The 14,430-nt window shown below is 36.6% G+C and overlaps 2 protein-coding genes across 4 annotated transcripts; one reads left to right on the top strand and one right to left on the bottom strand.

The window, feature by feature from the left end:
* Positions 1-2,466: 2,466 nt before the first annotated feature.
* On the top strand, positions 2,467-7,700 carry LOC104809383 (mitogen-activated protein kinase kinase kinase YODA). Of its 3 annotated transcripts, XM_010535351.1 has the most exons (14): positions 2,467-2,712; positions 2,850-3,067; positions 3,344-4,113; positions 4,198-4,926; positions 5,082-5,169; positions 5,304-5,366; positions 5,438-5,598; positions 5,729-5,804; positions 5,963-6,022; positions 6,113-6,220; positions 6,326-6,568; positions 6,643-6,734; positions 6,827-7,254; positions 7,382-7,700. In XM_010535351.1, exons 3-14 carry the CDS (start codon positions 3,542-3,544, stop codon positions 7,567-7,569), a joined length of 2,808 nt encoding a protein of 935 aa, XP_010533653.1. In that variant the 5' UTR covers positions 2,467-2,712; positions 2,850-3,067; positions 3,344-3,541; the 3' UTR covers positions 7,570-7,700. The 3 variants fall into 3 exon arrangements, with proteins under 3 accessions (XP_010533653.1, XP_010533652.1, XP_010533654.1); XM_010535350.1 differs by lacking the exon at positions 2,850-3,067; XM_010535352.1 differs by lacking the exon at positions 2,850-3,067 and having other exon boundaries at positions 6,827-7,475.
* Positions 7,701-9,096: 1,396 nt separating this feature from the next.
* Positions 9,097-10,907, bottom strand: LOC104809384 (aquaporin PIP1-3-like). The gene is made up of 4 exons (XM_010535353.2): positions 10,501-10,907; positions 10,109-10,404; positions 9,503-9,643; positions 9,097-9,417 (listed from the first exon to the last, which is right to left on the bottom strand). The coding sequence occupies exons 1-4, from the start codon at positions 10,826-10,828 to the stop codon at positions 9,322-9,324; spliced, it is 861 nt and encodes a 286-aa protein (XP_010533655.1). The 5' UTR covers positions 10,829-10,907; the 3' UTR covers positions 9,097-9,321.
* Between the last annotated feature and the right edge of the window lie 3,523 nt (positions 10,908-14,430).

A 14,430-nucleotide genomic window follows, 5' to 3' on the forward strand; every position in this document is an offset into this window, starting at 1 on the left:
GTGTGACCGTGTGACCATGTGACCATGTGACTGTACCGTGTGACCATGTGACCATGTGACTGTACCGTGTGACCATGTGACCATGTGACTGTACCGTGTGACCATGTGACCATTTCTAAATTTAATCATTGTCTATTATGAAATATGAACCTGTGACCTTTGACCGTGTCACCTGTAACCATGCAACCATATGATCTATATGACTCTGTGACCCTGTAACCTCTCCGATTGTGACCATGGGATCTAAATCCTCATGTCTTCCATACATCTATCCAAACATCAACACATATGATATTATAACCTATATGACTGTCCTAAATGACCTCGTGACCCAAACTGTCCCATTTAACTCGATTTTAACTATTTCACATCTCAATTGATTACTTGAATGCAAACCCAATATTCTACTTTGAAATCTCCAAAATTTTAAAAACACAAAACCCTAATTTTTATCAGTCAAATCGTGAGCGACACTTCAACTCAACAATAACAAATTTCAAAATCCAACAAATCTGAAAAGTAGTGTTTGTTAACCTAACCACGTGTTCATCTAACTTCGAAATATACATACGTTTCTTATTCTCGATCGAAGATGATGAAGAAGATGAGTACAATGATGATTTTGAAGCCATGTTCTTCGTCCTCGTCGTTACTTCTTGTTTGAATCTCAAATATAATCGGAGATTTGAAGAGAAAACATAAATTTATGAGAGAAATCGAGATTTAAGGCACAAATCGATGAGAGATTGAGAGTTTTGAGAGAGAGAGATGAAATTTAGGAGAGAGAGATGAAACTTAGGAGAGAGAGATGACAGATCGTGATTTAGAGGAAAGAGAAGAGAAAATATTTTTTTTTAATTTTGAATTTTTTAAATTGAAATAAATAGAGGGTTTTTTGTCTTTTCATTAATATGTGAGGATTTTATTGTCTTTTAACATGTTGAAGAGTGTTTTTTGTTTAATTTTTTGTTTTGAGGGTAGTGTTAGAAGTACAAATAAACGGGTATTCCAGCTATTTTCCCCCTTCAATAGCTATCTGACGTCATCATCTCTTATCTGACGGTTGAAATCCAAATGCTGACGTCTATCACACGTCATGCGTCCTCTCTATGTTCGTATAGTTTTTGTTTTTCCAGCCGACATCCCATGTTTAAAATATAATTATACTTTCCTCCCAATATTTGTGAAGTTGCAAACATTACCCTGTAAATAGAATACTATACCAATAAGTAGATAATAATAAATTATACAATTAATATAACTGAATTTATTTTCTAATTCACTAGCATCGCCAAATCAAAGAGAATATAATGGCATGTTCTTTTTATTAGCAAAGATCTAACATTTGAATTTTCACTATAGAAACTCAAATGAGGTTTACTCCCATAAATACAATAATTATCCATTTTATATCTCGACCGGACTACATTTAAATTTTTTATTCACGTCGCGCACTATGATATTACAAAATTTTTATTTTTTTTTAAATCTTCAATTCATTCATAAAATAAATAATTTTTTTTAAAGAAAATTGTTCTCATATGCGCTTCTAAAAGAGATTTAATTTAATAAATATTGTGGTATATAGTAAATTGCAAGTTGATATGTTGGTGTAGAACAAATATGAAAATTGAATATTTTTTAAGTAAAAAAATGAACCAATTGATATATTAAAAAAAGTAAAAAATGATTTCTATTTCTCTAAATCTATGAATGGATAGTTTTTTTATTTCGAATTTTTAATTTTAGTTTTTAATTTTTGGATTTTACCTTTTGTAGTTTTTATTAAACACAATTGAAAGAATAATATTTTTGTTTTTAAATTTTAGATTTTAAATATAAAATTATCAAAAAGGCTTTTTATACATATGTATAAAGTGAAATTTATTTTAAAATTATGGGTATTTTTATTTTTGAATATTTTATAAATTAATATTTAATAAAAAAACAAAAAAATCTTCTAATAAATCAGATTTTTTTTAAAAAAAAAATCTAAAAAATAGCCTTTTGGATTTTATTTGTTTTTTGATGAATATAACTTACCGTTTTTCAGAAAGAGTAAAAAGATACAATCTTAACTAGATATTTATTGTATTTTAAATATAAAAAAATTGGAAAAACTCTAACCATTCAAAACCTAAATAACTTTTGAAATTTTAAATTATTGCATGATTTTTATATTTTGTATTCGATAGATCCTAATATAACCCAAAATACTTAAATGTTTAGTGATTGATGAATCTAACCTACTCAGAAAGTTAAACAATCTCAATTTTTAGATAAAGGGTGAAATCATAGAGCATTTGAAAATATGGGTCTCAAAGGGAATAAGTCCAGAAAGACAGGGTGGAACGGTGACTTCTGTCGTTTGTTTTTTAAGCCCAAAAAATAATAATTAAATGAAAATAATTATTGTCATTATTTTATCGATTATCCTCTTTACTACAAAAATTAACGCACCATGAAGAAGGACAGAGGGTGAATGCTTTCTTCGAACGCTCTCTCTCTCTCTCTCTACCAATCTTCTGACTTCCTCTCGACTGTACAAGTGGAAGCTCTTGCTCTATACATAACCTCATTTATAAGCAATAATTAGGGATCTGATTCTACTTCACTCATTTCTAAGCAGCGATTAGGGATCTGCTATCACTGTTTCCTTGGATTCTTCGTGCTCCAAGTTTCCGATTGATCCTCTTGGTGCTTCTGAATCTGGTAATCGGCGAGATTTCTGTTATGGGTTCATCCAGTCGCAGTTAATTTTCCACGGATTCGAACTTATCGCGACTTTCTGTTCCGATTTGTTGTTATGGGCAATTGAAGTTCAAATGACGTGTTTCCTTATATTCTAGGTTCTGATTCGTTGTGTCTGGTTCTTCAACATGGGGGGTTTTGTCTGTTTAGATCTGCTGATGGAAATCGAAGTTCACTGTTGGAAATGGATCTTGAGTAGCTAGGGCTGATGTGTGTAGAAGATGATCGCACTTGTTCCGGAACTACAAGTCTGTCTGGAAACGGCTTAAATATGTAATAAAGTAGCATGCTTTGGCAACCATACTTGGAATTCTCAGTAAGATGATCTGAGTCAACAAATTCTTTCGATTTATGAGTTTGGAACATTCAGTAGTACACTGTTTGTTGTAATTGTTTTCAGAACTTGATCGGTATGAGATGGTAAAAATACCCGACGAATTGATGGAGAGAGATCCATGCTAGAATTTCGGTTCTTGTGATTGTTTATTCTGTTTCCATCTTCACCTTCTTACATGCCAAGTATGCTTAATATAATTTAGTGCCATTATCATATTGTTAACAATTGAGTCTGGCTTTATGTTGTTATCATCAGATCTCCAGCTGCATCTCTGTGTTTGTCAACTTCAGTGGGATCAAAGATGGGTGCCTATATAAGCATTTTATTTTCATGTATGGACCTGACTGGGGTCTGACCAAGGATGGTTTTTGAAGTGGTTAAACGAATAGTTACTTTGTAGTCTGGAACTAGGTCTTTTAAGATTTATAGCGTGTCCCTTTTACCGGGATAGTTATGCCTTCTTGGTGGGGGAAGTCTTCATCCAAAGATGAAAAGAAGAAAGCAAACAAGGAGAGTTTCATCGATACGCTGCATCGGAAATTTAGGGCCCAAACTATATCAATAGCATCTGAAGAGAGGTCTAGTGGCCGGTCAAGAGGGTCGCGTAGACGCTGTGACGGCATTGTTTCTGAACGGGGAGCTATATCCCGAGTGCCATCAAGATCTCCATCTCCTTCTACTCAAGTATCGCGTTGTCAGAGTTTTGCAGAAAGGTCTCATGCCTTACCTCTTCCGCTCCCTACCGTTCGTCCTCCTATTACAAGTCGCACTGATTCGGGAATTAATGCATCGAAAGGACGGGGATTAGATAGAGGTTCTCAGCCATCGTTTTTGCCACTCCCGAAGCCCCAGAGTGCTACAAGCAGGGTGGGGGATAGTACAGGTATTGAGGCTGACCTTGCCACTGCTTCTGTCTCAAGTGGTAGTTCTGTGGGTGACAACCCATCTGACTCACTTCTCAGTCCCTTGGCTTCTGATTGTGAAAATGGGATTGGGAACAGAGCTGCTGTTGGCAACTCTTCCAAGTAAGCTGTACTGTGATAATGTTTAATGCACCTTTTCTACTCTCTCTCTCTCTCTCGACATGTTTTCACTTACTTTATTCACAGGGACCAATCTCCACGTGGTCATAAATACTCAACCGAGCTGCTAACGCCAGTCCCTGATTTAAGCAATAAAGCTCAGATTCTATCGACATCTCCTAAGCGGAGACCTCTTGGCAGCCATGTGCAGAATCTACAAACTCCTCAAAGAGATATTCTCTTCAGTGCTCCAGACAGCTTGTTGTCTAGCCCTTCTAGGAGTCCGATGAGTTCATTTGTTCCAGAACAAGTCTCAAACCATGGATTGTCATTTGGAAAACCATATTCAGATGTTTCCTTGCTTGGGTCTGGGCAATGCTCAAGCCCAGGTTCAGGTTACAACTCCGGTAATAATTCCATCGGTGGAGATATGTCTGGTCAGCTGTTTTGGCTTCAGAGCAGGTGTAGCCCTGAATGTTCCCCTGTTCCTAGTCCAAGAATGACAAGCCCTGGTCCTAGTTCGAGAATACAGAGCGGTGCTGTTACCCCTCTTCATCCACGAGCTGGAGGATCAACCACTGGGTCTCCGACTAGACGACTTGATGATAGCAAACAGCAAAGTCATCGCCTCCCTCTCCCCCCATTAACAATCTCAAATACTTGCCCATTTTCTCCCACTTATTCGGCGGCCACTTCTCCGTCGGTCCCTCGAAGTCCTGCAAGGGCAGAGGCTATGGTGAGCCCTGGATCTCGGTGGAAAAAAGGGCGTTTACTTGGGAGGGGCAGTTTTGGACATGTGTATCTTGGTTTTAACAGGTCTGTTCAATCGGTGTGATATCTTACCTTCTTTGTGCAAACCATGGCTGAATAATTCTTAGTTTCTGAAGTTCTGGGTTGCCGTTCTTAAATTCCTTTTTGTCCTTGATTGATTCTTATGCTGAATCCCTGATTGGATGCTTTTTCTTTTACAGTGAAAGTGGTGAGATGTGTGCAATGAAAGAAGTTACTCTATGTCCCGATGATCCAAAATCAAAGGAGTGTGCACAGCAGCTGGGGCAAGTGAGTTTCACATCTTCATCATTTGGACTTTCTCACTTATATTATTCATTTAAAATTGCATAAAAATTTGCTCTTGTTGTGTGCTCGTTCATTTGACATTTAACACATCGGTTCTGTTTCAATGATATTGGCAGGAGATTGCACTTTTAAGCCGCTTGAGACATCCTAACATAGTACAGTACTATGGCTCTGAAACCGTAAGTTCTGCTTGTACTATTGGATATTTTCGCATGGCTTCATGGTTATAACTTTTCTGTCTCTAAAACAGATAGATGACAAGCTGTATATATATCTGGAGTTTGTCTCTGGTGGTTCGATCTATAAGCTTCTTCAAGAATATGGACAATTTGGCGAGAATGCAATCCGTAACTACACGCACCAAATTTTGTCAGGGCTTGCTTATTTGCACGGGAAAAAAACTGTACATAGGTGAAATGCATACTTGATTCTGTCCATTGTCCTGATTCCGCATTTTCTTTTTCCCCCTTTACCAATCTTTGCATGTCATTGTCCTCGCAGTTTGGTAAATTAAGCTAATATTGGTTTAAACTTTGTTCAGAGATATCAAAGGAGCAAATATATTGGTGGATCCCCATGGACGGGTGAAGTTGGCAGATTTTGGAATGGCAAAGCATGTATGACTACATTCCATTCCTTTTTGCCCGTTAAGAACTCTGCCTCGGATAAAAGATGATTGATTAGATGTCGTCTTATGAGACCATGATCTGATTTAATCACCTTAAAAAGCTACTCGCGATACATTCTAATGCAAGATTCCTTGGACAAAATGCAGATCACTGCCCAGTCCGGTCCTTTATCATTCAAGGGGAGCCCCTACTGGATGGCACCCGAGGTATGTATTGTGTTCTCTCTTTTCCATCCAGGAGGTTATGCATTCATTCATGATGCTTTATGATGAATGCATATGTCGTCATGTGCTCAGGTTATAAAGAACTCGAGTGGCAGTAACCTCGCAGTCGATATATGGAGTCTTGGATGTACTGTTCTGGAAATGGCTACGACAAAACCACCATGGAGCCAGTACGAAGGGGTTAGTAACTATAAGAATCAAATAACCCGAGATCATTGATGTTTTATTCCTCACATTCCCTGAATCATATAATAATCATACGTATGTACAAATTTCGAAAAAAAGGTTCCGGCTATGTTCAAGATCGGGAACAGCAAGGAGCTTCCAGATATCCCGGATCATTTATCGGAGGAGGGGAAGGACTTTGTGAGGCAATGCCTGCAGAGGAATCCGGCTAATCGTCCTATGGCAACTGAACTATTAGATCACCCATTTGTAAAAAATGCCGGACAGCCGTTGGAAAGGCCTATTACGACTGCTGATCCTGTGGAAACCATGCCCGTGGCATCAAATTCTATGAGATCACAGGTACTAAAACCTTGGTTTTTTTCTTTTCAAATATTTGATTGCTTCTAATTCTCCTCTTGGATCTATTTGTTCAGGATATAGCGGGCACGAGAAGTCTTCCAGGCTTGGACTCGGAAGACGCAACAAATCTCCAACCCAAAGGATTAAGACCTGGTTCAGCATTTAGGTATCTTAGCCCTTCTGCTTCGAGATTTTTGTGTTGCAAGGATCATAGTTACGACCGGATTCAACTAAAAACTCGTGCTAATTTTCTTCCAGTGCATCCCATTCGCCCAGAAACATGTCGTGCCCGATTTCGCCGATCGGGAGTCCAATCCTTCATGCACGTTCTCCGCAACATATAAGCGGGAGAATGTCACCGTCCCCAATATCTAGCCCGCACTGTGTCTCCGGTTCATCGACTCCTCTAACAGGATGCAGCGGATCCATCCCATACCAAATTCAGACGGCAACTAACTTCCTGCAGGATGGGATAGGATCCAGCAGAAGCTTCTATGGAAACAGTAACAACATTTTTCAAGAGGCAAGGCACGATATCTCCCGGAGTAGTCCGAGCCCGAGGACGCCGCCTCACGTGTTTTGGGAGAACAAGAACAACGGTTCCATCCAAACCAGAAGCTATGGCGGGTGGAATCTGAAGGATGGTCAGCCAGTTCTGTCGGAACACGTGTCCCAACAGCTCCTAAGTGAGCATCTGAAACTGAAAACCCTCGACCTCAGATCTGGTTTCTCAACTCCTGCCCCCACCAATGGAGGAGGAACCTAACCACAGAAACATTAGAGGGATTAACCAAACCTCTTCTTATGTTTCAGAAGCATGTAGAGTTTGCAGCCAAAGTTGGATGTTTTTAGGGACCAACAACCTGAAGATGGGTCGGGATCTGAGCATATGTCGGAAAGAGGAAGAAAAGGATGTACATTATGCAATCACTTTGAAATCCTGGAGAATGGGAGCAGAGAAATGTTTTTTTTTTTATGTGTACAGAGTTGTGGGGGGTTGAGCCATGAACATGATGAGCAAAAGCTCAATCTAAAGGGTCAAATCCCATGTATTCTTCACTGTATACCCACTTCATATTTATTTTAAAAAAAATGTATTTCAACGGTCTTTGTCTTTTGGCTGGGTTTTTCAGTTTTTTTTTTCTATTTAACTGTTCGGAATTTCATAAAAAATGAAGCATTTTTTCTGGGTAAAAAAGAAATTTTATATTTATGTTGGGGTCAAATCTGGAAAACTAATTTCCCAACTTGTACACTTCCATAATAAATACCCAACTTGATAAATTTGACATAAAAATACCAGAATTTGTAAAACGTTGACAAAAAAATTGTTGACTAACGTTGACCAGAAATACGTTAAGAGAAGATGATGTGGTGGCATGTCAAACATTTTGCCATGTCAGCAAAAGTATGGAAATTAATTTCGACCGATTTAACCGGTTATACCGGACCGACCAATCAGTTCAATAAAACAAACATCTTTTTTCCCCTATTTCCCATTCGATCTCAGACATTTAGAGACCTTCAACTTTTGTTTTTGGACCTTCATTTCTCTATTCTTCTCCATTATTGAATAAAAAACTATCTTTCGATCCAACCATCTTTTTTTCCAAACTTGAACTTATTTTATGATGCTGGTTTGTGATGTTGTATGTTGTTTTATTCCTTTTACATGGATTGCTGCTATTGGATTCTCCTTATTCCTATACAGAGAGGCAATTTCAGAAGATTAGAGGAGAAGCGCGATCAAGAAATGGAAATCAAAACAGGAAGGAATAGTATCCCTATCAAATTCTCCAGGGTCGTCGTAAAATGATGATGCCGACAACGAACATAAAAAAAGAGACCCAGTAGAGACATTTGGAGAAGAAGGGTTTAGGGTTTAGGGTTTCTAAATGTCGAAATCGAGGGTAAATAAAGAAAAACATCAGATTTGTTTTATTGAACCGATTGGTTGGTCTTGGCAATGTTTTACAAGTTTTGGTACCTTTATGTCAAATTTATCAAGTTGGGTATTTATTATGGGAGTGTACACGTTGGGGGAATATTTATGGGATTTACCCATTTATGTTGAACTTTAACATGTGCAATCCAATTCCTCTTATTCGGTTCTACACAAAAAAAAAAAAATGCTAGTATAAATCGGCCTATATGTGTGTGTATATATATTCTTCTATAGTTTTGGATTTTATCAAGAAATGTAATTAAATTCGTGTACATACATAAATGTGTATAACCCAACAAACACAACTTTTTCTTTCCACAAACCCAACTTAAGGCCCAAACGTGAAGCAGCGAGGCTTGTGGGCCCAAAATAGATATCCCTGAGCCCATCGTGGCCGATTAGAAGATAATGGGTTTTTTTTTTCTACCTTGTTTAAATTTTTATTTATCCAAAAATCAATTCGTACAAAAATAGGCCGGCGATTTTGTGGAATAACTATTAGACATTTCGAGCACCCGAAATATATATATATTAGAATATTGAGAATATATATATGTATATATAATAGATTCCACAACAGACAAATACAAAAAGAAACATGGTCCCTTAAAATAGATTCCAACATAGAAAAAAGACAAGAATTTACGAGTAGATAAGAACAATTCTCACATAACACAGAGAAAACACAGAGAAAACGGACATTGATAGCGACGACCACGTGGACATGAAAATGGATGAACAATAAACAAAAAAAAAGAAAAGAAAAAATATAAAAATAAAAATAAAAAAATCGGATTTGTTACATAAATTAAGAGCTGGATTTGAAAGGGATTGCTCTGATGACGATCTGGTGATACAGAGCAGCCAACGCAGCACCGATGAATGGTCCAACCCAGAATATCCACTGCCAAACATAGTTTCAAAATCAAACCAAATCTTTATCATATTTGGACCGACATATCATTCTGCATGTATGTAAATATACTCACGTGGTCGTCCCAAGCGTGGTCCATGTTGTAGATGATTGCGGCTCCAAGACTCCTGGCCGGGTTAATACCGGTTCCGGTTATCGGGATTGTCGCCAAGTGAACCAAGAATACCGCGAAACCAATTGGTAGAGGAGCCAAAATCTACAGAACAAACACAATAGTTATATATTAGACTGGAATCCGAATGGAACCGAGTAATCGTTATGTACTGAACAAATTGGTCCCATTTTAAACCAGGAACCGGTTCAGAATCTCATATATGGTTCACGTTTCAGTTCCAAATTCTCAACTGTGAATCAAATCCCGGTTTGGGGTCTATATCCCGGTAACTAATCAAAATAGATCCGGGTTTAAGCCAAGAACCGATTCAGAACCTCATCTACGGGTCACGTTTCAGTTCCAATTCTCGTCTGTGAACCGCAACCCGGTTTAAGTGGTCCCTATCCCGGCACTCTGGAAAACAAAACGGCCGGTTCTACAACCAACTAATCGAGAAACAGTCTCTTTCTCGAGATAACCAATAGACCAAACCGGAAATTCATACAGAGATCCATTCAAGAGAACCAAACCGGAACCAAGAAGAAATCCCGGTTAAGGAACACGTACCGGGACGTGAGAGTCACGCGCGTTACGCTTGGCGTCAGTGGCGGAGAAGACAGTGTAGACGAGGACGAACGTGCCGACGATCTCAGCACCGAGGCCTTGACCTTTGGTGTAGCCACCGGCCACCACGTTGGCTCCACCTCCGAGCATTTGGTACGGACCCTCTTGGAAACCCTTAACCACTCCGGCTCCACATATGGCGCCAAGGCACTGCATGATCATGTAGAACACGGCCCTCGTCAGAGAGAGCTTCCTAGCCAGGAGCAGCCCGAATGTCACCGCCGGATTTATATGTCCTCCTGAAAAAAAAACGAAACCCACATACTGATTCAGAAGCCGCACACATATACAGAGGTACATACACACATATATATACACATGGGTTATTATTATACCAGAGATGCCGGCAGTGCAGTAGACGAGGGCGAAGATCATGCCGCCGAAAGCCCAGGCAATGCCCTGAATTCCGACAGAGGCGCACATGGAGGGAGATCGCTTAACACCCATTACGGTCAAGATGGTGATGTAGAGGAACAGGAAAGTGGCCATGAACTCGGCGATTCCGGCTCGGTAGAAAGACCATGACTTTAGCTCAGATGGTTCGATCAATGGGGCCGGTGGTGGTTCCTTGTAGTCCTTCCCGGTTTGAGCCGCCGTCCCGATGGGTTGTCTCTCCGAGAACTTGTTCGCTCCCAGTCTCACGTCTTCTTCCTTTGACTCCATTTTTTGTTTCTCGCTCAGAGCCCTTTTTTTTCTGAGAAACTGTGTTCCTTCTCTCTTTCAGCCTCTCGTTTGTGGTGGTGGGAGAGAGGCGGATAAGGGTGGCTTTTATAGAGTGGAGATTTGTTGGGTTTTTTAAATGTAATAATGTTGAAAGATGTGTGATTTATTTATTTTCTACTCGGGGATTAAATTAATGGCTTTGGTTTTTTTTTTTTTTCGTTTTCTAGAGTTTGAGAGGAAGTTGGTTATTATTTTAATTATTAATATACTCCAATATTTTAAATTTATTTAAATTGGGACGAACGAAACCGAATCTATATCACAATAATAAAAATATTATTTGGTTAATTAGTGATCCACAAATGAAATATTATGGCATGTGCTTTGTGATCCTTTGATCACTCATTTTTATAATTAACAACAATTATTAGTGGTAATTATCACCAAAACAAAACGACAAGGACAGCGAAAACGAGAATGAATGTTCGAGAAATGTCCAGTGATGGGTAAGATGGTCATTTCGCATGAACCTCGCACTGGGTTGGATTAGATTGGTCCCCGCGTTGCGTATCCAACGGTAAAGCAATCACAGCCACAGGATCAAACGAAGTGAATCCGACGGCTAAAAATGCTTGAAGGTTTGGTGACCGTTGGAGAAGTGACAGCAAAGCACAACCAACGGCTAAAAATTTGACCTTTTCCTTTTAAAGGAAAGGAATAGAAAGAAAATTAACGTAATGATGTTGATTCATCTATTGTATGAAACGGATTATCATAAATTTTTTTTGATAATAGGATATCATATGCCAAAGGGCCACTAATTTTGAAAACAGGAACAATATGATATACGAATTCGGGATGAAACACACGTTTTACGTTTTCATTTCACCGATTCAACTATCTAAATGGAGTGGATTATCATAAACTTAGAAAGATCTTATCCAATTTATGCAATGTGCCTTTTTAACATTATTGAAATCCAATGATTTTGAAAGATTGGCGCTTCGGTTACAAGCTTTTGAGGGAGCTTTAACCTCAACCATCATGCTTGCATATACTTTTTTTTTTCCAACAGTTTAATCATCTTTAATTAATTCCGTCAAATTTGTAATTTCAAAAAATAAAACAAAATGGGGATAGAGAGAGAGAGATAATAAAGTGATAGGAAGACAGCTAAGTGTGTGAGCTTGCAAGGTCACATGCAAACCCTCTATGGCCCTCCATCCTCCTCACCCATATATATATATATATATATTATACCAATATGCATGTATATGTCAGTTATATATATATTACACAAAGAAAACATCAATGCTGAATGAAAATAAAATTCTTTCAGCGAAATAATTATTATTGGCAAATTTGATGGGGAAAGCACCATGAGACTTCATGCAAAGATGTAGAGAATATGTTTGATTGTTATTATTACGAAACCCTTTTAAATTTCCAAATATCCATCCAGATTTTTTTTCACGTGTATAAGGAGTTAAAAAATAATATTTATTTGTTTTATAAATTTTTGTATTATTATAAATAATTAGAATGGTCGGATGTCAATTTATAGTAGTGGACAAAAATAAACGAAACTCAGATTCAAGACTTGGTTTTCAAAATGCAAAATCCGCATGTCATATATCATGATAAATCTTTATAAATTTCATATTCATATAATTGATGACTAAAATGCCTTTTTAGATGATTATCAGTTTTTTCCATTGTTTTTATTATAGTTCCAACCGGTGATGGGCCTATTATATTCGGAAGAATAGTAATGTAAACTTGAATTTATTACGAGGTATATAACAATTTTAATTAAAATTTTATAAATTTATTAAAAAAACTAAATATTTTAATTAAAAAGTGGGTGCATATGATATCATTACCAATGGATATGCCCATGATTCCAACTTAAAAACGTTGAGGGTAGGGTATGCGAAGCGGTTCGGTCTTGGATTAATTGGTTACCATTAATTTGGATTTCGTTATTTCAGATTTTGAAAACTTATAATCAAAACAGTTATTTAATTTTATTCGGTTAGATTCAATTTCGATTTCGGTATAAAAGCTCGGATACCATATATTACAAAGTAGTATTGTATTTCATTAACTTAACCAGAGGATATGTACAAATATATATATGCTTATTGAACCAATAAGTTAGGAAATAATGAAGCTAAATACAAGGGATTTGATAGAGATTAGAATCAAGAGAATAACAAAAAGATTTGTTTCCATATCGTTTCTTCCATTAATGTTCACCTCAATTTTGTCTATTTAAAATTATAACCAAATAAATATTCAGTTTAGTTCAGTTTAGTTATGATATTAAAAAAATTCAAATCATTTAATAGAAAATTATTTAAACAAAATATAATATAAAATATCGTCATAATCATCTTAACATATAAATTCATGTCTTAATTTGTTTTAACACATAAAAACAACAAAATAAAAAGGTTTATATATTCTCTTCAAATGTCTATAACGCAAAAGCCTTTGAGATTAATAATACAATGACAAAATAAGAAATAATAAATTAATGATTTAATTAGAAATACATATATGTATATAAACGAAGCAGCATTATTTGAATTTTTGTCATTTCATCAGCCCTTGATTGGATATTAATTTGGAAATTTGTCGGCGAAGAACATTTCGTCATTTCATCAGTACCATAGCTACTGAAGAACATTTGATTGCTTTTCCCTAATTCAGGTTATATATAATCTGTGATTTCATGATTATGTTCGGTTTGACCATGATTTAAATTTTTTAATATTATAATCGAGTCCATCCGAATATAATCATTATTTTTATAATTTTAAGTAGATAAAATCGAACCGAACTAAATCGAAATCGAACTGAAGCGAACCAAATAAAATTAAATAACCATTTCGTTATGAATTCTCAAAATCCAAAATAATTGAAACTGAATTGAAGCGAACCGAACAAAACAAAATTAAATAACCATTTGGTTATATATTTTCAAAAACCAAAATACCTGAATCCAAATTAAATATAACCGATTAACCCGAACTGAAACTGTGACGCCCAGATTCCGTTTCCCATGAACAGGATGCATCACATAGACCAAAACCAATTAAAATAATACTAAACCGAAATGGGAATTTAAAAATTATTTTTCCATACAATTACGCAGCGGAACCAAACATCACACGTTTTTCAAAACAACACATGTCCAAAAACGTAATTAAACACAACCGTACAAACGTGGCACTGTGTTCTATAGTTCAAAATATACAAGAAAGGAAAATTTTTTTTGTACATGATGCTGCCTTCACAAATTCGTCGTCGTCTAAAATGCGCTACTCGTACTCTTCAGAATCTGAAAAATTCAATAACGGAGGGCTAAGCATAATGCTTAGTGAATGGCTCAGATTGAGTCTGGAGAGTCCATTCTCATGGAGAACGGTGCCAATTAATCTTTCTATACAAGAATTTCCTTATTTTCGTTTATCCATGATAATTTCACTCAATAATCCATTTTAATTCATTGAATTTCAATTATTATTATTATTATTATTATTATTATTATTATTATTATTATTATTATTATTATTATTATTATTATTATTATTATT

This window comes from Tarenaya hassleriana, unplaced genomic scaffold (genome assembly GCF_000463585.1).
Source record: "Tarenaya hassleriana unplaced genomic scaffold, ASM46358v1 Cleome16, whole genome shotgun sequence".
NCBI classification, from domain to species: Eukaryota; Viridiplantae; Streptophyta; class Magnoliopsida; order Brassicales; family Cleomaceae; genus Tarenaya; species Tarenaya hassleriana.

Excerpts from the sequence above, each read along its gene's own strand:
- LOC104809383 (XM_010535351.1), top strand. The coding sequence starts at position 3,542 with ATGCCTTCTTGGTGGGGGAAGTCTTCATCCAAAGATGAAAAGAAGAAA. Across the intron at positions 6,023-6,112 it reads CCTACTGGATGGCACCCGAG|GTTATAAAGAACTCGAGTGG; the intron begins GTATGTATTGTG and ends TCATGTGCTCAG. Across the intron at positions 6,569-6,642 it reads CAAATTCTATGAGATCACAG|GATATAGCGGGCACGAGAAG; the intron begins GTACTAAAACCT and ends CTATTTGTTCAG.
- LOC104809384 (XM_010535353.2), bottom strand. The coding sequence starts at position 10,828 with ATGGAGTCAAAGGAAGAAGACGTGAGACTGGGAGCGAACAAGTTCTCG. Across the intron at positions 10,405-10,500 it reads CTGCACTGCCGGCATCTCTG|GAGGACATATAAATCCGGCG; the intron begins GTATAATAATAA and ends TTTTTTTTTCAG. Across the intron at positions 9,644-10,108 it reads CGCGTGACTCTCACGTCCCG|ATTTTGGCTCCTCTACCAAT; the intron begins GTACGTGTTCCT and ends TTTGTTCTGTAG.